The sequence below is a fragment of the Lepisosteus oculatus genome, chromosome 20 (assembly GCF_040954835.1).
Source record: "Lepisosteus oculatus isolate fLepOcu1 chromosome 20, fLepOcu1.hap2, whole genome shotgun sequence".
NCBI classification, from domain to species: domain Eukaryota; kingdom Metazoa; phylum Chordata; class Actinopteri; order Semionotiformes; family Lepisosteidae; genus Lepisosteus; species Lepisosteus oculatus.
Genome location: NC_090715.1, coordinates 9,542,950 through 9,570,529, shown reverse-complemented (window position 1 = coordinate 9,570,529; position 27,580 = coordinate 9,542,950). Strand labels below are relative to the sequence as shown.

The 27,580-nt window shown below is 41.6% G+C and overlaps 1 protein-coding gene across 3 annotated transcripts in view; it reads right to left on the bottom strand.

The window, feature by feature from the left end:
- acsf3 (acyl-CoA synthetase family member 3) overlaps window positions 1-26,736 on the bottom strand; it is a 29,966-nt gene extending 3,230 nt beyond the window's left edge. Inside the window, exons 1-9 of one of the 3 annotated variants that reach the window (XR_001480871.2) lie at window positions 26,698-26,735; window positions 24,548-25,320; window positions 22,637-22,792; window positions 17,740-17,894; window positions 16,965-17,110; window positions 14,032-14,129; window positions 13,272-13,398; window positions 10,067-10,156; window positions 83-172 (exon numbers count right to left, since the gene is read on the bottom strand). Coding sequence is in view for 2 of the 3 variants with exons in the window: in XM_015368003.2 (XP_015223489.2) it covers window positions 38-172; window positions 13,272-13,398; window positions 14,032-14,129; window positions 16,965-17,110; window positions 17,740-17,894; window positions 22,637-22,792; window positions 24,548-25,240 (1,510 nt within the window). In the remaining variant the exon portion in view is untranslated. Of the gene's footprint in view, window positions 1-37; window positions 173-10,066; window positions 10,157-11,135; window positions 13,057-13,271; window positions 13,399-14,031; window positions 14,130-16,964; window positions 17,111-17,739; window positions 17,895-22,636; window positions 22,793-24,547; window positions 25,321-26,697 lie in introns of those variants that run through there. The other 2 variants (XM_015368003.2, XM_015368005.2) reach the window with 2 other exon arrangements.
- Between the last annotated feature and the right edge of the window lie 844 nt (window positions 26,737-27,580).

Sequence of the window (27,580 nt, the reverse complement as noted above, 5' to 3'; positions counted from 1 at the left end):
CGTTATCTTAAGGACCTGCATATTTCCAGGTAATTACCTGCAATGTCTTGATGTGCCAGAAGGTGTCGCTCCACCTCAAGTGCGCTTATTTTATAGCCTCCACTTTTGATGATGTCCACCGAGGTACGTCCCCTTATCCAGTAAACACCATTCCTGTACACTGCCGTGTCCCCTACAGCAAATGACAGCACAGTCAGCCAAAAAAGTGGTGCATGGTTTTGTCACTCAGAGGCAGGCATTAAAGGTCTCTCCTTTCCAAAACTGGACCGCTGAGGTGCGACCATGCAGGCATCACTGGCAAGCTGACTCTGAAAGAGTTCTAAAAAAGATATCCAATTGAAGTGCATTGCAAAGTCATAATTATTCTTCACCATTTGTGACCGATTTGCATATATACAGTAGTTTGCCAAACGAGGCAAGGACTCAATATGGCTGTCATGAAGAAACTTCATCAAAGTCCAAGTGTTCAATCTATCATTCAATAAAAATGAAATATTCCATATGGTTTGCTGGTGACACAGAGAACTCGAATACCCAGATTGTGGTGCATTTGCTTCTCATTTCTAATAATAGCTTCAATTGAACCTTCACTGCCTGTATCTCCTGGGCAAATTGCTCAGAGCTTCTCAGCTGCAGTTTGCCTTAATTACTTTCCCCACACAGGGTACGGTGCAGGTGTGCGCTGTGCTTTCTCAGAGGCCTGAGCACTGGACTGGAGCTGAGGAACGCACTGATTGGCAGGCATCCGTCATGGATACCCCTGGGCTGAAAATCACATCTAGCTCATTTCCCTTGCAAATCGCAAATATGACACTTCTTCATTGAGACACAAACCCAGAGGTTTCTTTTTCTTTTTAACCGTGTGATAATGAGAGAGACCAGAGTTCAGCAACCGGAAGGAAAAGCAAAGAGGAACTGGGAAGCCGAGCTGACACTACCATGTTTCCTTCACATGTGATGTCGGAAGGGGTTTTCATTTAAGTTTCCAGAGAGAAAAACGCAGTAAAAAAGCATCTTCTGGGCCACCTTTGGCTCTTTGCACTGCAGACTTGACTATCCCACCTGGGAAGACACCAGGCCAAGCAGAAGGCGATGAGCTGGTGCTGTGACTGATTGTACAGCTGGTACAGACCCACATTTGGCATGCCCACTTCTCTCTCTTACCTGGAGGCTAATAGGCGAGCTGAAAAAGCCTAAAGGAGGACGAGGAAAAAAAGCAGGAGAATCTGTCAAGCGAAAGCCTCAGAGCCTCAGCACTACTGCAAAAAAAACCACCCACAAAGCTGGGAACGTCAATCAACCAATCAACACGCAACCATCAGAAGCGTGGAACCGCAAATAATTTATAATTAACTTCGCATTGCGTGGATTTCAAATAGTGATTTCAGAAGAGAGTAATACAGCAGGGGGGAAAAAAAAAAACACCTTAACTCCACGCACAAGAGCACAAACAAAATCAGCCGCCACACACGTAGTCTGGGTCTCTCCCCCTCTCCAGCTCCCTCTGCTTGCACTGGTGAAGAGCACAGCGTCAACACAGGGCCCATCTGCTCTCATACATCACGCACTTCATTTCAGTTTATTAGCCGGGATAAATCATAAATATTTCATTATACATCACGGGCGGCTGTCGCAGGGATAGTGCAATTTATCACCGCTGCCCTCTTTCACAGCTCTGCAACGGCGCAATAAGCTTTCCAGTCTATTAAACAAGATTGATACAGTGTGTAAATTTAGATATTGGGAATTTCTTCACAGACCACTGCTTTCTGCTGATAGGCTGAGGTAATGGGAGGGGGGTGGGGGCGAGTACTGAGAAAGTGGACGGGTGTTAACACAGTAAGAGTGTATTTACAGTTTTTACGCTAAAGAATAATTTGGTCACAGAGACGCACCTTTGAATCTCTTCTCCTTTTTATGCAAATGAATCCGAAAATGAACACCCATTCAACATGACTCCTGATAAAAGCAGCTTTGTAGGTTTAATGACAATACAAGCCAGTTTCTCCCCGATTTTGTTTTTTAAGAAAGTCTCTGAAGAGATCTTGGAGAAAGTCAATTGAAGATTTAAAACCTTAATCCCTCCATTGAAATGATAATTCCCCCCCCCGCTTGTTTAAGATGTAAAGTTAAAAAGCCAGGTATGATAATGGAAAGTTACTAGGGCTTGCCTCCTTCTTCATTTCTGCATTGATCTTTTTACATTGTTATCTTGCTTAATTTGTGTTCACTGCTAAATTCTAATTTATTTTATTATTAATATTAAATCATGGTAAATGAATATTTAAATTGATAACTGAGAAAAATACCTGTTACTTCACATTTAACGAGAAATATAAATCGGCCAATACCAAAAACATAAGACGCAACACAACGCATTTTCCAGTTTCTAATCTTAAGAGAATTTGATTTTGACATACAAGCAAATAACGTTCTTTCAGAAATGATCTTAATCCATAAACAGAAAAATCACTTGAGATTACAAAAGATGCATTTTACTCATTAACTGAATAATGTATTAGCAGGATGTTTGCAGGAGAAAATGATCTTACCATTCTACCCATTTTATTGTTGGAGTGGTAGAAGATATGGTTGAATGAGATTCCTAATTAAAACGATAAGGAGCCTAATTGTTTAATGTTTCTGAGAAAAAAGAAATGGTGGCACACAAGCAATTAGATGGTGGAAGTTGTGGGAGGAGAAAATAAGCGAGGCTAAGACTGATTCAGACTGATCACTGGATATGGGTAAATGCACTAAACTTTTTCTTATAATAAGGTCTGCAGAAAAAAGTTCTGTCTGCTTTAGTCCATAGTACTAGCAGAGTCACTATATTATGCATCAGGGCAACAGACCAAAGGAAAATCACACTGCTGCTGTAAACAGAGTTGGCTGACCAGTGGGCGGCACTTTTCCCTTTGAACCATAATGTCCAAGCCAATGGTGACCAGGAGCACAGCTGTAGGAGGTGCTGTCCTTTGGATGAAACATTAAACCCAAGTTCTGAATTACTGGGTCATTAAAGATCATTACCATGTTCACGTAAGGATCATCCACGTGGGACTTGAATCTGATCTACCAAAATTCCCCCCTTGTTCCAACTGTATTTTCTTACATCCTCTCTTTACCTGTTGTCCAGTGGGATTGTTGGTGCAGAATAGACCTACTGGCACTTGTAACCCAGGTGAGAACCAGGTGAGAGGCGACATTTACACAGAGATGCGGAGACAATTTCAATGTGTTTTAATTTCTCCTGCCCATTTCAGATCTTCGCTTTAGTGATCTGACCTTAGAATTATGGTCAGCCCCCATGAAAGCCACTTTGTGGTAATGTGCACCAGCATGTTTAGATGTAACATTAACATCTGCACCTGCCGCTAGATTGCTGTCTATCATAAGGACATACCCTGAGGTACTTCAGTACAGTACTTCTGAGGAGTTTGGACTTCCTGACTTCGGTTCTAATATAAACAGTATCAGATTTCAGTCCACTTATCAGATTCTTTCATATATCTATTCCTGAAACACAACTGGAGTAAGCTTCTACTCCTTCAACAATAAATACTGTAGGCAGAAGACTAAATCTTGCCCCGTATACAGCATTTTTAACATTCTTTGATGCAGTAAAATACATAATTTAGTATTTTTTATGTGTGTGTATCAAGATCATTATTTTACTGTCTTTCTAGGAACCACAGCATTCACTACAACAGTGACATTATCATCTCTCATCCTTGCATGGGTGTAAAACTTTCTGATTGCTTGCGTGATAGCTGATCATAGTGTGATCAACTCAAGCAACTCAAGATTTTATCATGGTGAATTTTAGTTTTAGACCAGGATGGAATTCTATCATACTGCATGTCAATTACATTTTAAATCCAGTTGCACTTCATTTTCAGTTTTCACAGATACCACAACTATTTCCAATACTGTTTATATACTGTGCACATACAAACATATATATAATGCCTGACAGATTTATTCATACCTACAATGAAATAGACAAAAAACAATGTAACAAAGATTCACAGATCGCTTAAAACGTCTAAAAATATGTTTAAATAATAGCACAAAGTCATATATATCATGACATGGCCTGCAGCCATATCACTCTGTGTCTGACTAAAATGTTGCAGTACATGTTGGCGTTCATGATTTCCTCTATTTTAACAAGTGCTCCAGGACGTGTAAGAGCAAAATGACCACAGACATAAAAGACTCACTGCCATATTTCACAGTGGGCAAGTTTTTACACTGATGAGCGTCTTGTAAAAGCTAAATGGTGTTGCTCATCTGACCCATAAGACATGATTGCGATTGCCACACAGATGCAGTTTAGAGTTTCATCTTTTTGTGGCGCACTTTCAGAAGATTATTCCTTGCAAGCTGGCCATGAATGTCCCATTCATGCACGAGACTTTGAATTGCAAGTCTGTATTGGAGATCACCAAAGGTTGCCTTTGGATTTATAGTTTGCTGCCAAACCACTTGTTTCACATCCCCTGGTTGTAAAATACAGTATCGTCCTCATCTTGGGAGGGTTGCTACTATGACAGTGCCTTAGATTTTTTTTAAATGGACACTACAGTAGGAAGTGGTAGATTAAACTTTTCTTATTATTATTTTAAAGCCTTCCCCCAACTAATGTACATGTTAACAAATGGTCAATTTACCACCCGGCAGTCTTGAGAAAGCTCACCCACCTTAACCATGATGATACACACTAGTCCTGAACCTCCTTTCACACCGCAGGGAAAAAGGAAAGTTTTAGATACCCCTATGAAATTCCGGTGGATTCCACTGCACTTCCAAAGAGCAGAATTTTACTGTAGATAAGTTTGTGTGGGATTTATTTTAAAGAAATATGTAACAATCTGAACAAATGTGACCCTCATGTTTTCTGGAGCTACATTCTGACAAAACCTTGCACTCTTGAAAAGTATGACAATCACAAACATAACATTTTTAGAACTGCTTTGTGCAAGACGCATTACCCAGTCTATACCTCACTCTGTCATATGGTTCTTGCTTCTATTATATCTGGGTGGATCTATGTAAATCTGGAGTGCACTGTATATATTGTAGATACACACATAAACACCATTCAGAAAGACAGAAAAATCAAATCAAGCAGTATGATGCCATACAAATGAGAATTTTCTAGTTTGCTGCTTATTCTACATTAAACCTTGCCAGTGGCCATGCACTTGACAGCACTGCTTCCCAGCTACCGGAGAGATCTCTGTGAGTGTGAGTGGCTGAGCAGGTCTCGTGACGGCCAGTCGCCTCAGCTTGCCTCACACAGACATCGTACCCTCCCTCCCTCTCCCTTCAAGAGTACCGCACACTGCCTCGCTGCCAGAGGTGTGTGCGGGGGCGGAAAGGGCAGAATCCACATTCCAGAGCATCACCAGAGCACACCTCCACAGACTGTGGGCGAGAGCAGTGGTCTGGCATTCACCTTCGTGCTATTGGAAGCCATGCTCTCTAACCTTGGAGTTTAATTCTGGTTTCTTGATGATATCAACTGTCTAAATAGCTGCAAGGAATCCTTTCTCAGCCTTTTGTTCTGGGCTGTTCTCCACTCTCAAAAACAAAACTTACAAAAAATATATGTGTTACACTTCCGACTGAAAATATGTTTGATGTAATAGCATTTTAATTAAGGGGGATAATTTGTTTGGGTAATAATACTTGTCACATCAGATATTCCTCAACTGACTTCAACATCGTTCTTTTTGCAACCGAACGGCTCATCTTCTTGTAGTTAACGAGGTCTAACAATCTAACATATTTTAAAAATAATAAAACAATCAGATACATGAATATTAATGCCAGCATAAAAAGACAGACAGTTGAACCATACAGCTAATGAGGATGAATAACAGACTTTACCAACTAAATTGCAGGTCTAATAATATTTATCATCCTTAACTTTTGTCATGGTTTCTTTCTTGCAATTAATATTACACATAAAAGCACTTTACACTTAGATGAGTTACCCAGCTCATCTAATAGAAATGCAATTATAGAGAGTAAAATGTGGTTTATGTTAATTTGATTCATTGCATTCTGACTTTTTAATCCCTCCACTGTCACACTGCAGAAACACATTGTTTTGTTGATGGTAAGTAAACTGCCATCTCCAAGGAATCTCCCTGTCACACTCCAACCATTTCAAACCCCTATTTGCCAAAAAAACACATTAGCTAAGCTGCGCCTCTCTAAATTGTCTTGTCCAGGTCAGTTTCAAATAGGAGAGAGTGAGCGTACAGGTCCAGGGCTCTTACACTTGCTTTTTGCCAAGAAACTGCCCGCTCTTGACAGTGTTATCTGAAACAAGACTGTTTGTTTTTCTCCGCACAAGAGGGGAGAAACTGGAAAAAAAAAGAATCGAAAGCAGGTCAGTGAACCATATTAGGACTGTGCCATGTTTCCTATTAGTTTTCTTTTTAGCCTAAGAAAACCACCAGTCTTCCTGACCACCAGCCAGTTTTCTCGACTCCTGAATTAATGACTAACAGGGCTTGAACTTTCTCTTCGCTCTCCATCTATCCCTAACTATCCGCAGCTCTGCTAACGAGTCAGTCTCCCCAGGCTACCCCCTGGCTGCAGTCCCATTTGTGGTGATCTGAATGATGCACACACTTGTAGACCTAGTACTGCAGAGACCCAGAAAAATTGATTTCTGGATCATTTGTTGATATATTACAATGTATTACATGTAACCATTGCAAATTATTCATATGCTATATATACACACTATATTGCCTTTAGAAATTGTTGAATGCTCATTCACCCCAGCAAGTAGCTGCTGATACTGTATGTTCTGGTGGATTTTGACAGAGATAAAACATGAAAGTCATTTAAGATTCTTCCTAAATGCCATCTGAAAACAGCCAGAGCCGGAGCTGGTTGTCGCCACGCCATCCACTTGTGTAGCTCTTTATCGCTAGTTAGCTAGGCAGGCCAACACCCTGGGTTATTTTTCAATCAAAACTGAAAACATTTTTATTTTTCTTTAAATAAAACCTGATTTAAAATATTACTTTTTTTTATGAAGGCTATGCTAGCCACAACACAACGTTCAACGTGCGCTCTTACAAACTGCATTTTCTATTTGATATACATATAAAGGGCAACCATTGAGGTTTGGTTTGGGGCCTGAAACAGGCCTAATTCGAGGAATCACTAAATTCATTAATGTTTTGAGCAACTCCTTCACTTGAGGCTGGTTATACGTTTTTTTTATTTTAATGTATAACACTAATTTAATATACAAGGGGGAAAAAAGTTATGGCTGTATCATATCAGTATTTTCTAGTACTATAAGTATTATTTAATCACTAAGAATGCATATTAGTACTAATTAAGAACAGTATTACAGTTCACATATCATAGTAGTTTATTCTCTGCTGCCATGATGTGTAATTGAATGTTGATTCAGAAGCCCCAATTCACAGCTGAGAGAAGTGCAAAATGCCCTCACCAATAATAACAGGAGCAGGAATAATATCCCTGCTCTAATGAAAAGTGCCCTGGAATCTTTTATGACCAAATATTCAGATTTTTGGTGTCAAAGCAGGTACTCTGAGCTTCTCTGATCCCAGACAAGTCTGCTCACAACTAGGATGGGGGTCCTCTCCAGACAGCTAGGTTATGGCAGTGAGTGGTGTTGGTGGACAAGCAATAACTACAGCTGGGTAACACTGAGGCACACAACACGAATAAGCTTTTTATAAGGTCTCTCATAAAGCATTCTCAATTTAAAAACCATGAAGATCCAAGGTCATCTATGCACATCGATAGAGATCTGATAAAACGAGTATCAGCATGTCTTCAGAAGTATAAGATCAAACTTGGCCGATGTAAGCACTAGAGTACCACAGGGATCGTTAATATTCCTGATCTATATGAATTATTTAGATTCTTGCATATGTAATAAACTAGTTATTTTTAAAGAAGATACAAAATGAGTGGGAATTGGAAACAGAAACAGAGGCAAGGGACTTGACAAATGGAATTTAACATTGGTAAATGCAAAGTAATCCACATTAGCATTAGGAACATACTGTACACTGTTATGTGGGTGATTCAGAAATTAAGAAAGCTACACAAGTCCTCTGAAAAAGGATCTTGGTGTTGATGTAGATTCTTCCACATCATCATAAAGACAAAGAGTGGAAACGATAAATGCTAACAGAATATCCAAATCTACAAAACACCGTGTTCAGTTCTGGTCGCCATTACACAAAAATAATTCTTTACTCTTTGAAAATAAATTAAAGAGCAACAAGAGCCCAACAAACCCCTTTTTTATCTGCAGCCCCTCATGTTCTATGATCTTATGTTCTCCATGCAATAAACTAGTGAAAATTCACTCCATGCTTAGTAAATCTTTAAAAACACATTTTCACAGCTTTGTCTCAATTCAAAACCAAGTTAAATTTAGAGAACTGAGGACCACTGATGACAGTTAGTCTTTTTTATGCTTTTAAAATAGTCCATTAATCATTAGAACTGCTTTAATCAAGTGACTAGGTCTTGTCTCCTTCAGGCTTTCACATTAGTTAATATCTTGTTTTTCCAGGGTTGAATTTATATATAGTAACACAAAAGCAGCCTCCTATAAAACAGTTAATCTTTTAGGAGTTACCAGTATGCAAAGGGAATAAGAAAACACTTGGGAGCATTAAGACTGAGGGGAGCAGCAGCTCTTCAGTATACAGCATGCCACAGGAGCCCTGCTGGGTCTGTTTTTGTGTGTAGCCTATATTCCAGAGCCCTTGCCTCACACAGGCACAGTTTTACCTGGGGTGTAATATGACATTGAAGGAACATGCATTAGGAAAGTGAAGCTGTGGGCACTGAAATAGTGCTTAAATAGGCTTTGATAGTGTACGGGGAGTCATAATAAATTGATATACCCAGAAGACTCCAGTTTTATTGCATGAGGTAAACAAAATCCTCGACATTGACACACACACAAATAAACGCTTACCAGCCCTGGTTCAAGTCTAGCATCTAATCTCTGCCTCCATCAGATTCAGCCTCATTAAGATGCACTTAGAGGTGTCCTTTGCCGTGATTTCACAGCAAAAGTGTGTGATCTCCTAAAGCCTAGTTAACCTAGTTAACACACCTCTTCCTAAGACTAAGCAATATTATCCTCTAGTCCCATTATATATAAGCAGAAGGGCTAATCGAGTCCCAAAACAGTGCTCATTGAGGAACTAGCTATTTTTAGAGTATGTCCATTATTCATCATAAGCATGAGCATGTAGCACTGAGAAAATTGCTTATGCTTTTTGCCATTTTTTTAAACTGCATAATAAATCCCTGGAAAAGGAAAGCTGCCCTTCTAGAGCAATTTACTTTGGCTGAAGCTAGTATTCTTCAGCATACAGTCATTAAAAAAAAAAAGACAATCACGTTTAAGCATTTGTTTTAAATGCTTAGTTTGCACACCTGGATCCCTACTAGCTATAAACACATCTGGCATGGATGCAAAAAAAAAAACAGGAGGCAAAAGGTGAGCAGCCTGTATTTTAGAGCAAATACTCAGTTCAGGATTTTATTATATTTATTATAAAAATAAGGCACAAAATATGGTTAATGTTTTGTCCACATGTCCACATAAAAGTGCTACTACCACTTGAAACCACTATTCTAGCATAACATTGCATAGAACAGATCTGGAAGGGAAATATGATTTAAATCTTATGTTCATAGACAATGTGAAATGTTCATAGACATATCTGCATGCAGAGTATAAAAATATATTCTAGAATAGTTTCTAAATGATCTAAATATGATCTCGTAAGATATTCATACTAACATGAAATACACTTGCCAAAATGTGTTCTTGTACAAATTCCTATTTACTTTGTTGGAAATACACTATATTTTATTTCACCTTGGACATGGAACAATAAAGCTTAGCTGCTTACAAACTGAATGGAAGGAATCCCAAGTCCAGTGTTTTTATGGGTGTTCCGAACTTGAATTTACACAGAAAAGCATTTGTATTAGAAAATAATTTTAATATTGCTGCAAATATTACCGGTTTCTCGGGTCAGGAAGGACAGCAGGCTGCTGATTAAGCCTGAGCTCTTTTCTTGGCTGTCTTACAATGCAGATAGCTCAAACAGGGCTGCCGGAAAGGAAAAAAAGAAAAATCAATGCTAACAAATGAGTGTGGAGATGAAAGGAGTGTGCAGCCAGGCCCAGCGACAGATTATCTATAGAAGTGCCACTGACACCAAGTAGCATCACTTACGTAATTAAAACCACAGACATTTGCAAATGAAGCTGATATTGATCGTCGGGCAAGTGCCCAAAGTCTCCTGGCTCCCACAGCCCCCAGGGAGCTGGGACACGGGAGAAAAGCTTACAATGAGTCCCTGTGTTGCTCATCCTTCCAGCTGTGCTGCCCACGCCATGCCTTCAGAACTCAAAAGCGTGTTTTAGTCACCCATACAAACACTCAAATATTTTTTTTTCCCCCCCATGAGCACCTTCTTGTATTGTAATGTAATTTGTAGTAAAAGATATGCCTCGCACAACACCCGCTCCCCTCCAAGACTGTGCCACATAAGAACCCATAAAATAGGATCAAGCATCAATAATCGAGCCCCCATTAAACAGTCAGACGTTCTTCATAAAAAAATGTCAAGACAGACCAGGAGAGGGATTGCAGAAACAAACGTAGTCGCACACATTTTTTAGGTGCGGCAAAACTAGGTAGAGCAGTCGTACAGTATCTTGAAGTGTGCAAGTGGATTTAAACTACAGGAGTATCACGGCTGGACATCAAGTGACCAGGGTGGTGGTGGTGGTGGTATGGCAACTCACCACTGAAACTCCTGTTGCTCAGCCCCTCTCCGTTAGGTTTTTAGTTTCTCCACATATTTTGATTTTTGCTTCTGTTTGTATTTGTTTCTTGGGCGTGCGTCTAGCACTGTAGGCAAGAAGATATGCCATTTACTCTTTAGAGGAGCATTCTTGTTTTGCTTGTTTGGCATAGTAGTACTCCTGCTAAAGAGTAAAATTAAGTAGCTCACTTCTGTTATTCTGCATCTTCACATTGTGCAGTTGCTATATACTATTTATTTACTCTAGATGTTAAAACGGCTTCCAGACACTGTATGTGGTTCTTGACATGCATGACTAATGTTTCTATTTTCTCCTGGAATGTATATAGTCTTATTTTCTAAAATATTGTATTAGCTTTTAGGGTTTTTTGTTTAGGGGAAATGTACAGTACAGAGAAAAAATATATAATTTGGGGAATTACAAGATCTTACCATGATATTCTTGTCCTAAATAACCAAAAGGATTTTAGATTTAACAATGCAATGTATTCTGAGACATAATGGTGTACTGTATGTATTTGAAAAAGATGAAAAATGAGCAATTAGTGTATGTGAAACAATAACTAAACCCCTAGCTGACCTATCACAAGTAAAGGGGTAATGAGAATCAGGTGGTTAAATATTTGGTAACAGGGACTGAGTTTGGACAGTTACCGCAACTGTTTCTTTGTTGGAGAAGAAGTGCGAGATGGGATTAGCTTTTCCCATGCCTCCCCCATCTCCTACACAACTAGGCGCAGAATCTAATAAAACTAATAGTGGGAGAATCAGAGAAGGAGGGCCTTGGGCTAACATAGTGGTGCACCGCTCTCTTGATCTCCTGCTACAGATTTCTTAGCAGTGGGTCTCCTTGTGTAGCACAAACACACATTTAACACCTGTATTGACCAATGCCGAGTTGTGCTGGTCATATTTAATTCTATCGTCGTGGAACTGTCAATGCGAATTAACTGTGCGTCTATACCAGTACTGGAAACACTGAAAAAAAACAAAATGCAGCCGATGCTCTCGTTATGTGTATTTTCTTCCCAAAAAATACATTTAAGTGTACTGTATAAACAAACACCTGATGACATCCATAGCTCTAAACCAGTCTGCAACAAATATGCTTTAGGGATGAAAACCAGAGACAAAAATCTTTAAAAATGTAAAATTGAGCCACATCATATAAATATTATAATATACGTGATACAGTGAACTGTGACATGCTGTACATTTAGAATTCACGACGAAGAAAAGGAAAGTGTTTTAGCTGTAACGTTAAATCTCCTGTATGTTTTTTTTAAGCGAGGCACAAACTGAAAAGTAGGTTGTCATGTTGTAATAGGAGGCGATTGCCGAAGGATGGAAAGTGAAGTAAATGAAAAACGCAGGGAGAGGTGGGAGTGAGTTGCCTGTGGTGCCGGGGGAGACGAGAAGGCTGTGTCAGCCTGGCCGTAGCTTCGGGACTTGTCTGCTGGGAGCTGATTGCGCTCTCTCATTATCCAGCCTGTGCAGCTAATGGAGTGTGACAGCAGCATGCAGTGTGCTGGAACACTGTCCTTCCACCCCTTAAAGCCAATTAAAACCTCACCATCCTGCATTCCCGAACCTCCCTTTCTCCTCTGTCGAGCTACAGACAATCCAAAGCTCTGCATATCTCCCCAAACCTTGCTTTTAAAGCCAGTCTTCCATGGGGACTTCGCTGGGAACACTTAAAATGCCTCAGAATACTGACAGCTTAGCTCAGTGACAAGACTGGACTGAAAACAATTTAAGAAGGGGAGAACGGAAAATGTCCACTATTCTGAGAGATGGCAGAAGCCTTTTAACTTCTATTTCCCACAGAATAGCCTGTGTACTGTAGGCTATTAACACAGTAAACCGCTCACTTTTTGACACACAATGCACGCTAAGAACTAGACACATACAGCACACACATCAGCAAGCCCCAAAATAGACTAATCATTTAATTGCAGTGTATTTGGCAAACACTTGGAACTTAAATACAAAAATTACAGCATTCTAATATGTTGTAACACTGTTTCAGCACCTTGGCACATTGAACTCATCTGTGGCAAACGGGGAGGGAACATCATCAGGTTTCACAGCAAATCTGGATCTGTTTATAAACAAACACGAGGGCTACTCATAGGGGAACGTCTCCGAGATGTGTGCAGAGGAAGCAGGAGACTTTCAGCTGCATATGAAGAGGTAAAAAAAAAACCTTACTGTGAAAAAGTGCAGCAAGGAGCATTTTGTATGTCCATATTCCCCAACTGTCACTTCCCACAAAAATAATCTTTATGGCTGCCATCAAGAAGATAGGTATAGACGCGTTAGTTGCCAGAAGAACTTGCATAACTTTCGATACGATGAAGCACAACTCAGGGGACAGACTGTCAGTAACGGTACCTGTTTTGAACCAGCCGTCAGCAGTGAAGGAGTCCCTGGTTTCCTCTGGACGGTTCCAGTACTCTTTAAAGACAGAGGGGCCCCGGACCACCAGCTCTCCTTCCTTTCCTTCCAGACCAGGCCTGACCTGGAGCCAGGAACGAAAACCAACACAGCACACTGACCGACTCCCTGCACCTGGAGATACCCAGCAGCTTCCAACCAGAGCTCTGCTCTCAAAACGCGCGCGGCTGCTTGATCTCGCACTCTTTTGTCTACTGCAACTAGCAAAACAAAACATCTCTACATGATCCGAATTGTTAACACTACTTGTGTAAAGATATCTGAAAAATACTTGGACTCAGACAGAAAGAAGAAGAGTCGAAGAAGAAACGAGTCCTTCAGCTGATCCCAATACTTGATTTCCCTGCTAGATGTTATTTGACTTGAGGTTTCCTGCCCCAGAAGGTTTTGCGAATCATCGCCCTTGTGCGGTGTCTCAGCAAATCAATTTATCAGACAAATCTTAAAGACAGTCTAGAACAATCTATGTTGTGCACTGGCTCCAATGGGAATTTTTATTACCTACCTACGTAAACACTATGTGAATCACTACTGTATGTACGCTGTACACTACAAATTTAGGAATTTAAGAAATTTCAAAATCTCATTTTCATATACAGTGGTTTCAATGTCATTCTTTAGGTCCCCTTTGCACTGTCTGCAGTAAGGTATTTGGATATATTCAAGCACCAGTTCTTACTGGAGATACAACACTCACCTGAGTCAGCCTGCAGTTACCTTCAGCGATGGTGGCACTGGAGATGTTGTGCATGAGGATTCGCACTTCGACTCCAGGCAGGGGGACACCCACAGAGCCTACACAACCAACACACACCAAGATCAAATCAACAGCTGATCGCGGCCCGGGGACCCCACACTGATGTGTGCTCGATCAATGCACACAGATACTGGTCACATCACCTTCAACTAATACACACGCTTAGCTCAGCAAGGCCTCTGACATGCAGAGGCAATGATCATCAACTATACTCAAAGCATTTTTAATCCCCTACTTCATGCAAAACGCTTTCCACAGTGAAATACATATCATAGACTATTGGTTTTAAGATGAGGAACAAGGAAGTCCAAATCTCACTACAACCTATTTGTTACTGGTGGAGTTTTCAAGGTACTGCCATGAAGATGCATCACTGTAATTACAGACAATGAATAAATCAGGACAGTCAGTTTTGCTTCTGATGAACTACAGTCCTGAATGGTTTATGGGACTCCAAATTATCACTGAATACCTAAAAATGATGTAATCCCTATAACTGAGATAATTAAATTATAAATAGATTGGGTAAAACAAAACCCTGAAGACTAGATAGCTCCAGAATACAGGCTGACTCATATACAGTAGACTGTAAGCTAATCCAGTGTATTTATAAACGGCAGTTACATCTCTTTTCCCTGTATATGCTACTATCAATGCAGCTCACACCGTATAGCTGAACTTTGAAATCGTTAATATACTTCGTTGTGATGAGTCTCCAAAGGTGCAGTGCTTTAGGGCAGCTGTCTTAGTCATGTTGATCTGCAGCAACACATGCAGTGCTGTGCTGCGTTATTCAAACTGTAGGCTAAATGATTTCTGAAAAAGCAATACTGTGCAGCAAAGGACTTCTGTATCTGCTCACCGATGTAGAAGGGAGGGCTGTATTAAAGCTGAACAAGCTGCCAATTTTCAGAAAACATTTCTTAAAATCAATAGAAAGAGGGTCAGCGAAAAAGAGGGCTGAAGCTCTTTCATATGAGGACTTAAGATGTTTGGCTTCTTTGTTTAACACTTTCTGCCCTTTGACACATGTCACTTTTAAGACTTCAGCTCTTTTCCCAGGTTGTTGACTTATAGTGAAAAATGTTTGTTTTTATTCCATTGTGTTTAACCAGGAAATGTGTATTTCTATCTTAAAATCTACTTAGGCACAATGACAAATCACAATAATAAGATGGGATTCATAATTAAATTAAATAAATACCAGCAAGCCACTGCTTGTGGTGCTCTGTCCGACAGAAAACTGCAGGACAGTTTTGATGCATATGAGACTGAAGTTAATAAGGTTCTGGGGAATTTAGATTTATAAGCAAATTCTACAAATGAATTACATCTGAAAATAAATGACTACAAACAACAGGGGATGTTAAAATATCACCAACTCCAGTTATTTAATTTAGGGTCCAGTATGAACAACTTTAAAACAATTCTTTAAGAAAAAAAATAGCTTAGCTCTCTCTGTTAACTGAATAGAGTGGGGGAAAGCCGTAAGGGAAATTAAAGCATCTGTACTGAGCGTTGACTGACAGTCTAAAAATAACAAAGTAAATGAGGCTCCGTCAGCATAATTTTCGCAGGAGAAATAAAAGCGCTTCACCAGAAATTCAACTTCGAGGTTTACTTAGAGTAAACTAGCTGCTGTAAATAAATGCACTTCAGTGGTGCTCCTGTTAGCAGCCCCGCGGTTGTGCGCGGTCTCTGGGGCGGCTGTGTGTGCGCGGCGGTGTGACCGAAGGAAGCTGCGCGAGTAGAGGAATGCAGGAGGGCCCCTCGGCGACAGCCTTGTCAAAGACACAATGAGTCCCCTGACTGCGCAGACGGCCATTAACAAGGCTTCATCAGCATGCCCATCTAAACCGCCAATTAAGGTGGCAGCAGCGATGGCACCGCCGCTGAATGAGCCCAGCCAGGCGGAACGCGGTGCGCCGCGCCCGCTCCTCATGAATTATTCACAGCCCTTCACATCGCGCTCTCTCGGCGGGGGCCCTGGTCCTGAGCAGCCCAGGGGTGGTCACCGCCGCCCTGGAGCTCTGCCAGAGGCCACACACACCGCTGGACACACAAGCCCCCTCCCGGCACCAACACAAAGCACAGAGAGGCGCTGCCTTCCTCTATTCACACCGGCGGAACAGACACGCAAACACCGTTTCCCCCCTACAACAGAGTGCAGATGAGCTCATGTTTGAAGTCGGAGGCAGCAGCGTACGAACGATCGTTCACACCATCTTACACAACAACAGAAACAACTATTTTAAAAATCTTCTGTGGTTCTGATCTAAAACATTCAGGAATTCTTGTTTTCTTTCAGCCCTGATGTTACAATTTTAAACAAAAAAAAAACCTCTAAGCCTTCTTGCGAATGCCTAGTTTTCCACTTGGGTTGCAGTTTTGGTTCAGTGAGGTGCAGTAACTAAGCTATCCCTTCTTTTCTCAAAGCACCGTGGTGCTATTGATCTGGTTTAACCTACTTTAATAAGAAAGCCTCTCCTTCAGTACCACAGGCAGTTCACAGACTGCTAGAGAAACGTCAATAAAAGGATCGCTGAGCTAATTTTAAAAAGACTGGAGGATTCAAAATAAACCTAGTTTTTCACAGTGAAGAAACAATCAAACAATTAGTTATCTTTAAAATGAACTAGTGGATAATGGCATCAAATTCTTTTTGGTACTCTTTTGCTGCTTTAAAGCCCTACCATATGTAATTAATACATTCATCACAGCACAGAAAAGCAAGCCAATAATAGCTTCCAGAAACTGGTAAACAACATGCTACTTAAAAAGCAAGAGAAGAAAAAACAATGGAATTATAAACAGCAAAAAATGGCACAGGACATCAAACCGCGTAACAGCACACAGTCTGACAGGAACAATACCAGGTATGCGTGGTCCCTTCAGCGGGTTGGACAGCGCCATGCCGATTTCTGTCATTCCGTACCTCTCCAGCAGGGTGTGCCCTGTGATCTGCTCCCACCTCTCGAGCACAGGCTGAGGCAGGGCTGCCGACCCGGACACCATGAGCCTGAAAGAGAGGCCAAAGGTCACTGTGAGACTCTCAAAGGGCAAGATCACTTGAGCACTAGCTGTGCATTTCAAAACACCCCTGGCACCACGCTGATAACACACTTCCTTTTACAGTAACACATTTATTTCGCTACTACATTTTTCAGTGATTATCTACCCTTAACTGTAGAGTGATGCACTTATTTTCCTCTTGAGACTACTCATTGCATGCCCAAAACCTAGAATGTCTCAGTATACAACATCCTCTCAACAATCAACAAATTAAAACAAAGTTGTATAACTGCATATGAAACGCCTACAGAAATATGGGGATCGTAAGAATAATTTCATTGGTATGAGACAAGTTAATAAAAAATTACATTAAAAGTGCTAGCACATTGTATGAGTGAGTCTAGGCACTGCCTATTCAGTTCAGAGAGATGTGGGCAGAGTGTTAAATCAATGGATTCAACACAGACCGTTCAAGACAATCAAACCACAATGGGTATGGCAGCTGTCCTTCAGCATTAATAGATAGATAAGACTTTACTGATCCTGAAGGGAAATTGATGATGTACTGGGTATGCACAGATAAAATACTCACTACGTACAATACATTACTAGTCTATTGTAGTATATTGTAACTACCTGATTCTTTCCTTACAGACTGCCCTCACAAAGTCCTGCACATGATGCTGGGTGAAGTGGCGGTCGTAGTACTCGATCAGTTTGGAGTAGATGGTGGGCACGGCCATGAAGACATTGACACGAGGATCCTGGGAGCTCAGGAGGTGCTCCCACACCTGGCAGAGAGGACAAGAGGAAGACAAACAGGTACAAGGCATGACGACTGGGAAGAACCTGGATCAGGAAGTGTGCCGTGAGAAGACCTCGATTCTGTAATAATACCTAACTAACCTGCTGAACTCTGTATTCCTGTGTGAAGTGTGAATACCAAATCAGGCCATTAATGCTTTGAGCTGCCGCCTTATCTTCCTTGAACATCTCAATTCAATTGGAATTCACTGTAGACTAAGAAGGATTTCTTCACAGAAGCATGTCTTTTTGCAACTACACAGAGCGCATTTGATTTCTATGTTACAGTCTAAATTTCCTCATTCTTTTCTGTGCCTGCAAAGAAGCTTGGATTTTCAAGAGCATTAGTATTTTAAAAGTATTTCTGGGGGGTTTTGACAACATCCGTTCTGTCAGTTCTTTACTGCTTTCAAAACTTTCTTATGATTGCCCCTCTCCCTTTCCACCAAGTGTCGACTTCAATATAAAAATTAAAAAAAATGTTTTGTGGCAGAATGTGTTTACCCGCTCAGTCATGTAAAATAAATACAGTAATAGAAAGGATGCAAATACATCATTAACATTAAAAGCAAAAAGATAAGGAATTACTCTTGGTAAAAAATGGGCACAAAGAGGATTTGGTATTTATCATGATGAAAAAACACTTAAACGAATATACAGAATTCTTCTGAGCTCATTCTACCACCTTTTTAGCATGGCAGGATCTAAGAATCACAAGTAAACACAGAAACGCGACGTGCGGTCATGTCATCAACACAACACCTATATTTCAGAATTGAAGTTGTTTTTTTCCTCCGGCAGTGTATTATTTGGAGCTTTTGTGCCAGAACACTGAGTCATACACACAGACGTCCGCACAGTCGCGCGCGAACACCAACCCTCTCCCTTCCACACGCCCGGTGCGCGGCTCAGTGCACAGCCTGCGCACGCCGGGAGAAAAGCGCGAATTAATTGAAGGTGAACGACAGATTCTCCTTCTCGCGGTCCCCCCCGGGAGAAGACACGCTTCTCCCTCGGCCCACTTCTTTCTCTCTCCATTTCATTATTCCCCGCTTCGCTGCCTCTCCTCTTATCAGTCTTCTCCCCCTCTGCCTCTCACACTCCCCCCCTGCCCACTATTTCTTAAACATGTCTCATCGTCCTCTGCAGCTTCCCGTGAACTGCTCTCTCCCTCTACCTCTCTACACATGCCTTCTCGTCCTCCCTTTATAGTTAGATTTCAGCATACGTCAGAGAAGCACCATCTAATGTCTTATTGTCACCCCAATCCTAAAACCGGCCCTTTTCCTTCTCAGGGGCTCTGCCTGAGCGAATGTCTATGAAGGGAAAGCAACACTACATGCACTGCCGGCTCCCCGTCTTTCCAAAGGGATCAGGGCACTGAGAATCCTGCCTTGTATCCAGAGTTAATGCATTGTTCACTGTAGCATTACATTTCTATGCACGTTTGCCATTTAAAGGAAACAACAACAAAAAATCACTCCTAAAAGACAACACTAAAGGGCTTTCTTGTTGCCATTCCACTGGTTGGAGAGGGTGAAAGGAAAAAGCTGGAAGCGGTTTGAAATGAGCCCAGTCCTCAGCTGGTATTTGGAATTTGTCATACTGACACTGGCAAATTGAGTGTTAGCACAATAAATCCCAAATATGTATTTGTGAGGCCATCCCTTTGTCTACTTTTTAATTTACCTTTAATTTAGGTTGTATTTGCCTTCAGATCTGCAGAAGAAGAACTAACAAAAAAATGTATATGTCTGTACCAAGTGCTAGAACTGTTTTCTGTGAGCAGTTCTGAGTACTGCGTTCCTTTGGATCTGGGCTACCAATCCAAATCGGAATTTCTTAACCAGATCCTTATAAAAAATTACCCTGCACTCTAGTACGGTTTTAGTACATTTATTATATTCCAGTATGAGTGCATGCCAGTTCGGACACTGATGTCTTCAAAGAAGACTGTGAGAAAAGGAGAAACGTGTTTAGAGCGTTTCTATTTGGTGATGTGTGGCAGCCAACACACCCAGCTGCCCCTGTATACAGCAGATCAGGCTGCTTCTCTGTACACCAGAATGCTTCATTCTCCACATATTAATAAAATCACTGTGTTTTATTTTACATAAAGTACATGTTTTACAACAGATTTGTTCTAGAGTCCAATCAAAAACATGTGCTCTTCGTAAAGTGTGCAACACACACACTATGAGATGTGCATATTTTAAAAAGTGCCTTTGTCTGATGCTTTTTCCCCCAAAACGAGGATGGAGATGTCTTAGGTATTCCACAGAATATAGTTATAAAACCTTTTTTAAAAGCAAAAACAAGATTCAATCAGGTCTTAAGTAGTTTAATAAAAAAGTCAGTCAGTCTATGGATTGGACTAGGAAAACCAGAAATCTAAGAATGTCACTGGGAGAGATCCATGCTGTAAGGATATTTAAAATGACTGAAACTGCATATTTAGGAACAAACTGGGAAAGCCTATAGGTATAATGAAGAATAAATCAGAAAATGTCTCTACGGTATTTACCACATGAAAATAAAACACTACAGTGAATACAGAACAATGGTCACACTTGTTGATGTTTTAATGTGCGGTTTTGTGTTTGCGCACACCAGTCCATAAACTACTGCACATCATGAGCGCTCTAGGAAACGGAGAACACCCCCGACATTAAACACAAGAGTTCAGAGATGAAGTGTTATTTACCCTCCGCTCTCTGTGCTTTTCAGGCCGTGTCTATCAAACCACTTGAGAGCTTCCCAGAGGAGGCACTCGGAGAGAGAAAAAACGGCAATTTACATCCTTCAAAGGGCTAGTCTCACCTGGGAGACCTCGCAACCAGACCCACTGAAGCCTGCAGACTGTTAAGTACCCAGCCCAGTGCCCACTCGCACAGCTTTCACACCAGGACAGAGGCACACCTCCAGAACCAGGCCACCTGTTTCACACGCCAGCGCGGTCACATCTCATCCCGCCACATGTACACGCGCCTCCGGAGAATGAATCCGTGCAGCAAACCTCACAGCCACCCCGGAAAACCCTCTTTTCCTCCATGAAACCCCCATAGAGCAGCGGGTGAGTTGGCGAATGCTTTATATTATTATGAGACCAAGTATAAAAATAAAAACACACACACACAATAAAGACCACATTTCTTATTTAAAAAAAAACAGCAGCCCAGGAAGAAAATAGGTTTAAAACGATTGACTAAAGTGCAATCCATCAATATCTATCCATGATGACACAGCTGACGAGTCAGTGAATATGCTGTATGCTTAACGTGGTGAGAAAGCTTCTCACTGAAGATTTTATGACTGATATTAAGTAGCCTTCTGAAAGGGAGTAAGGCAAGGACTATTTCACAAAAAGCCCATTATTATGAGAAGTCATAAATGTATCTTATTATCATTCATTAACACTGAGAATCGTAAGAGAAACTACGGGTAAGCTGATATTGCTTAGAGTATTGTAATAGTTCTGTGTTCCTTTCTCTGCCTCCTGTCCTTTGCAGCCCTTACCTGTCAATCACGCCCTTGGCGAAATCTCCTGGACCCCAGCAAACGCTCCCCTCCCCCCTCCAGTCTTACACACTCATTTCTCAATGTCAGCCCATCGATTGATTCGATTCTAAACCCCTTCCAGTGAGTTGGCGTGGTCAGATACAGAGTCACACCAGGCAATCCATCACAGGGACTCAAACGCTTAGCGTGACAAAGGGAAAGAAAATTCTACAGGCTGTCTCGGCGATCTAACCTGCGCTGCCGTCTCGCCACTGACCCGGGCCCGTCTTGTTTCTCGAGAAAGAGCTGGGCTGTCAGTTCAGAGTGCTGTATTGATGCGTGTGGTTCTGGCGGCTTGGAGAGCAGCCACAATTAGCTCAAACAACTGACAAGTAACCGATAAGGTTGAACATCAACACCCTACACAACTTCATTGTTTCAGGTCTTTACAGCTTTCTCTTCCACACATGCTGTTAAGGTTGACAACCTGAGCCGTAGCTTGCTTTCGCAGGAGTGAATAAAACAGCTGCCCAGTAGACCATACTACAATGATGATTAATAGTGAAAACTTTATAGAATAAATAATTACAATGCTTACAAGCTGCCTTTAAAAATGGCAGCGACGGCACAGCTTCTGCAATATTAACAATACAAGGGGGTCATGTACATGAGCAAAATCCATTCATTTTCATTAGCTACTTTATTATTAGAAGGTCGGGCAGCCGGAGAGTAACCTGGTAGGCTTTGTGCTCATAATACACAAAATGTGGTGATGCGATTTAACCAGGGCAGCATGTCTTTCATCTGTGACAGGAAACCAGAGAACCAGAGAAAACCCATTAACCCAGCAAACAGTGCAAACACCTCACAGAACATATCAAAACCTAATCATCCCACAATACTACCACTACTAACAATAGGTAGGGCAGTCCCTTTTCAGGCCATCATGGGGGATGGGGGGCGAGGGCCATCATTTTTCTTGACCAGCCGACACTGGAGGTGGAGGTGATGTGGTCGGCATCACGCTCCGGCCAGCCTATCGCCCCCGGAAGGATTAACCCCCGGTACTCATTTGGAAAGCAGGCTGAGTGGAATAATAATAATAATAATAATATCATCTTGTGAATAATAACTGTTTCTAACGGTACATTGGTGTGCATGCTGTTGCCCAGTTCCAACTGTGCAGTGGATTCACAGAAAGGACAGGGCTGTATGGGTTTAAAGGAAGTACCTTCTGCGGCTGGAATTCCGGGAGCATGACGCAGGTGGCCCCCGCCCACAGCGGGCACAGCAGCTTGTTGACGATGCCATGGACGTGATGCAGGGGCAGAGTGTGCAGAATGACATCATCCTTCGACCACGCCCACTCGGACACCAGGCACTGCACCTGGCGGGGAGACAGCGCCGTCACTGGCGGGAACAGCAGCCGGGGAAGAGGTGCCAAGCTCTCGTCCTGGAAGGTCACATGGGCTTCCAAACTAAACTCCCCATTCATGGGAAGCCCCGCCATTGCTCATTTAAAAGAAGCAAGTATTTATATTCGACGTGCAAAAAAAAAAATAGGACGAGACCCAAGGAAAAGTTTTAAGATATTAAATATGAATAATAATCTGAGAAGTAAGGTGGAACAAAAGCTAGAAAATATCTGGTTGAACCTACATCACATTCTTTTAGTGAATTACATACGGCTTTTTAATTGAGTCTAGTATTGGTTGCAATATGCTCAGAAATTCCAAGAAAGCATGTTTAATTACAATGCTGAAACTAAAAGAAATGTATTACATATATTAGTGCTAAACAATCTGAGGAAGGATATAATAATAATACCACTTATTTGATTTCAAAACCACTATACTATAGCACACACAATAAAACCAAAATCAAATTGAAAGAAAAAAAGAACAGGACACAGACTTAGTGAAATCATGAGTAATACCGAATTATGAAATAAGATAGTAAAAAAACATAATAAACTTAAAGAAAGTTTTGTAAATGTTGGCAACTGCAGAGTCTCTAATGAATTTGGGGAGTGAGCTGCTCATTAAGGCTCTTTACCTTCACCAGAGTGAGAAATCTGGAATCAGATCATGTCAGATTAAGGAACTACACTCATGCAAGTCCTCAAAATAATTTGGAGTAAGGTCATTCAGTGCCTTACATTTAAGAAAAAAAAAACTTTAAACTCCATTCTAAATTTCACAGGTAGCCAGAGCCATTTACAGAAAATGGAAGTTATGTGCCAATGCAGAATGATTTTAATTAGCACAAGGGCAGCTGAATTCTGGACTTAATAATCATATTGAGTACCATGGAAACTACCCCAGTAATAGTGATTAAATCACAGCATGTACAAGCTGAGCGATGGTCTTAATTGAGTTACAGAGGTGAACATAGGCTCTTAAACAATACTAAAGTCTGCTACTTTGTGAAGCTGATTTAAGTTTAACTAACAAAAGTTCTGATGCATACAAATCTTATTTTCTGACAGAAAGCTGTAAGGCGCAGGAACTGAGTAAAACACATAAAACTGAGTCTTATCAGCATAGCCTTGAAACTCAAGTCCATAATACTATAACCAACGATTTCAAGAGGCAGCACACAAATACTAAAAAGCACAAATTAAAGTATCCAGGCAAAAGCTACATTTCAATCAAGACGGTAAAAAATATTATGCAACCCTGAGTCAAAAGCCACTAGACATTATTAAATGGTTTTAAAAAGGTCCATTTCAGTGCTGTCCTCCCAAACCATGACTAAAAGTTTAGAAGATCTTATTAGATGAAAGGTGAGATTACAATTAAACGGCTACAACCCATTCCAGACTCTGTGAGAAAGGGCAAAGTGGAAACAGGATGGAAGTTGCCAAATACGCGACCTGACTTTTTTCAACACAGCTGCAACAGCAGAAAGCTTCAGCCCCCCGGCACAAGGCCAGATTTCACATCACTCAGGTCGAGGAGGTTAGGAACGCATGGACAACGAGCTGGGAGGCTAGCTTCCAGACAAATCCGAAACTTTACACAGCTCCGCTTTTCCAAAACGCAGTAAACTCTTGAGCTGTAAAAAGAACGAAATCGGTTTCTCTATTCATGGTGAGCAGTCACAATCAGAACCCAAAGGCCTCCCCCACCGTCTTCCTTACCATTGCCTGCAGGTTGCGATGAGTGTTTAGGACTCCCTTGGGTCTGCCAGTAGTGCCACTAGTATAGATAATCATGGCTGGTCTTTCTGCCCAGTCTCCGGTGACAGGACTGGACTCCTGTAGAGGCTTAAGGGAGTTTAGGCTGGAAGAGAGGGGAAGCTGCACACAGGGGAGGCCCAGCTTCTCTGCCAGGGGGCGCAGCGTCTCTGAGAAAGGATGTCCCGCTACAAGCAGAGAGCTCTGCGAGTCTGTTACTATGTACTCTAGCTCAGACAAGGGGTGTTTTCTGTATAGAGGTACAGCGATGGCACCACACATCCAGGACGCCCACAGCGCCACCACGTATGAGGCATCATTGGCACACAGAAAAGAGATGCGCTTCTCCCTTAGGTCACCAGAACCACAATCCAGCACTTCTGCAATCCGCCTGGACAGACCCAAGCTGCTGCTGTAGAGATCCTGGTAGCTGTGCCTCCCACTGACATCCACTATAGCCAGCCTGTCCCCAAAGCGTGGAGCTTGGGTGAATACTGGGGATACTGCACCATTCCATGCCAGTCTCCCTCCGTGCAGGTATGCCCTTCCCAGCCCACTGCCCAGCAGCACTCTCAGGAAGCCCTTCCGTCTCTCATGTTGCGTGAGTGCGAGACTTACAGTCCTGTGCACAGTCCGACTCACAGGCAGCTGAAACATTGTTCGGGTGGCCGGTGTGACTCCTTGGTGACCTCATTCAGACGCCTTTCTGATGCTCATCATTTTTTTTTGTTTCAAAACTGAAAATTAAATGGAAAAGAAAAACAAAACGTTGGATTGAGTGCAACTGAACATGAATTAATTTCTCATGCAAAGAGCAGTGTGGTAACTAACAGATATCTAGAGCCTCTACATTCATTCAGCACTTCAATTTACTTGCATAGAATTTCGTATGGAATATCATTCCATGATTTATATCTGACTCTGCCAATATTAATGTAAGCCTGGCAATTGTTCTTACAGTTTCTACTACTGCTGATTCCCCCCATTAGCCTGTTTTTATTCTCCAGAGGCCGGAATGTTAATTTCACCGACGGCCTAATGAGCAACATTTTTGCAACTCTGTTTTAACTCACTGCTGGACAAAGCAGAGCAACACACTTTTTGTCGTGCAAAGATGGAGGCAAGCCCATTGTGTTCCGCTGTGACTGAGTCTCCAGGCTGGCACATCCTCTCAGGGCTGTGCAAGGAAAAGACAAAGACGGAGGGAGCCGGGCTGCCCCAGACAGCGAAAGGCAGGCGCACCTGCTGATGCTATGAATCCCCGCTGTCACTGACAGTATCACCTGCTGCTATTCAGTGGATACCTTCAGCTCCGCACTCGGCACTTTCTGAGAAAAACACCCCATTCCTTTCTCGAGAAGAAAACAAGTACGCTCTAATTAACAAAGTCGAGGAAATTATTAATTAATTAGCCTTACACTTAACATCTGAAACTTACGAGCATTTGTATCCAGTTAAAGAGCTGTGGACTTTACTGCAACAAACGGAATGAAGTACCTTTTCCCCAAGGTACAAATGTTGTGGGGCCCCACAATCTTTCAGTTACAATTCCAGAGCCCAGACCACTGTTCCACTCTGCAGTCTGGTGTCCTGTAAGCCTACAGTAGTTCAAATATACCTTCACATCCACACGTAAGCCTGCATATCAAATTAGTCCACTTAGTGGTGCCTACTCACCCCCAGGAGTATTACTGCCACGATATTTAAACTTCGGTAGTAATAACCGACTCTTTATTTTAGAGCGTGATTAACACAAAGCATTCGTCAGCACCGACTACTATTCCCTCCTATTCCCTCAAGGACGCCTAGGCGATAAAACAATAACCTGTTCTTATAAACGAACGATCCTTCGTATTCCCGAAGATAACGTCTCTAGGCTAGAAAAGTACTTTTTATTTTAGAGTCTATATTCTCCAACGTGCACCTCTCAGAACAGTGCAGGTTAAAGCCAGCGCAAATCACAATATCAGACTTTATCTTTCTGTAGTTAGGGAAAGTTTTCAATGCTTCTGGTTTGAAAATTGAAGATTTATTACAATACTTAACATCCTCTTTACAGATATTACAAACAAATAACAATAACCCAAAGTCATTTTTACTTATTTTCACCTTACCATTCAAAGTCCTTGCAACAACGAATTCGCCTGTGCACGGTAAATACAATCCGGGCGGAAACTTTTCTACCGTAAATAAAGTTCTTACAACGGGAGATCGTGACTGCTACATTTTTTACAAGGAAATAACTGGAATTCATGACTAAGATAAAGGGATGCTTACATCTGTTCTATGTTGCCCTGGGTTATAGGGGCACAGCTGTTGTATTTTTACAAAAAATAATGCAAAGAAGTGAGTATTTTATTGCGTTTTGTAATGAATATATCTTGCACCTGTAAATGTAAGAAGTCTACATTTACAAGTTTCCACAGGATTTGTCAACCCAACGGGTGACTATTCAGACTAACACAGGAATCGGACACTCCTTCCCAGGTTGTTGGGGCCTGAGATATCTGGTTATGTACTGTGCCATCTGGTCATGGTGATCTCTCTACAACATCTTGGGGTCTCAAAGTGCTATACGCCCAACCCCGCCCCATCCCCAGTAATTAACATCAATGTTGCATTTCTTCATGTCTGCTTTCACTCTGTTTTTGATACACTTCTACTGGTGTCATTGCTTTGGCTAACCTGGGAGTGCAGACCCATCTTTCAGAGTCTGCAATCTAACATGTCTCTTGACCAACCTAACAGACATGTTGACTGAGGATTACAGCTTCAGTGCTGGTGCTGCTTGAAAAGGAACCCTGATGCTGATTCTGTGTCTTCACTCTTGATACAGTAAATATTCCATGATCAGTCCTTGGAATACAAACCCATTCTTTTTGTACTGTGAAGTGGGTCCTGTATTACAGACCCCTCCATTATAGCAGGACTGATGACAGCCAAATTTCATCAGTATGGTTTCTGGGTACACACATAATTAAATATAAGCCAAACTCA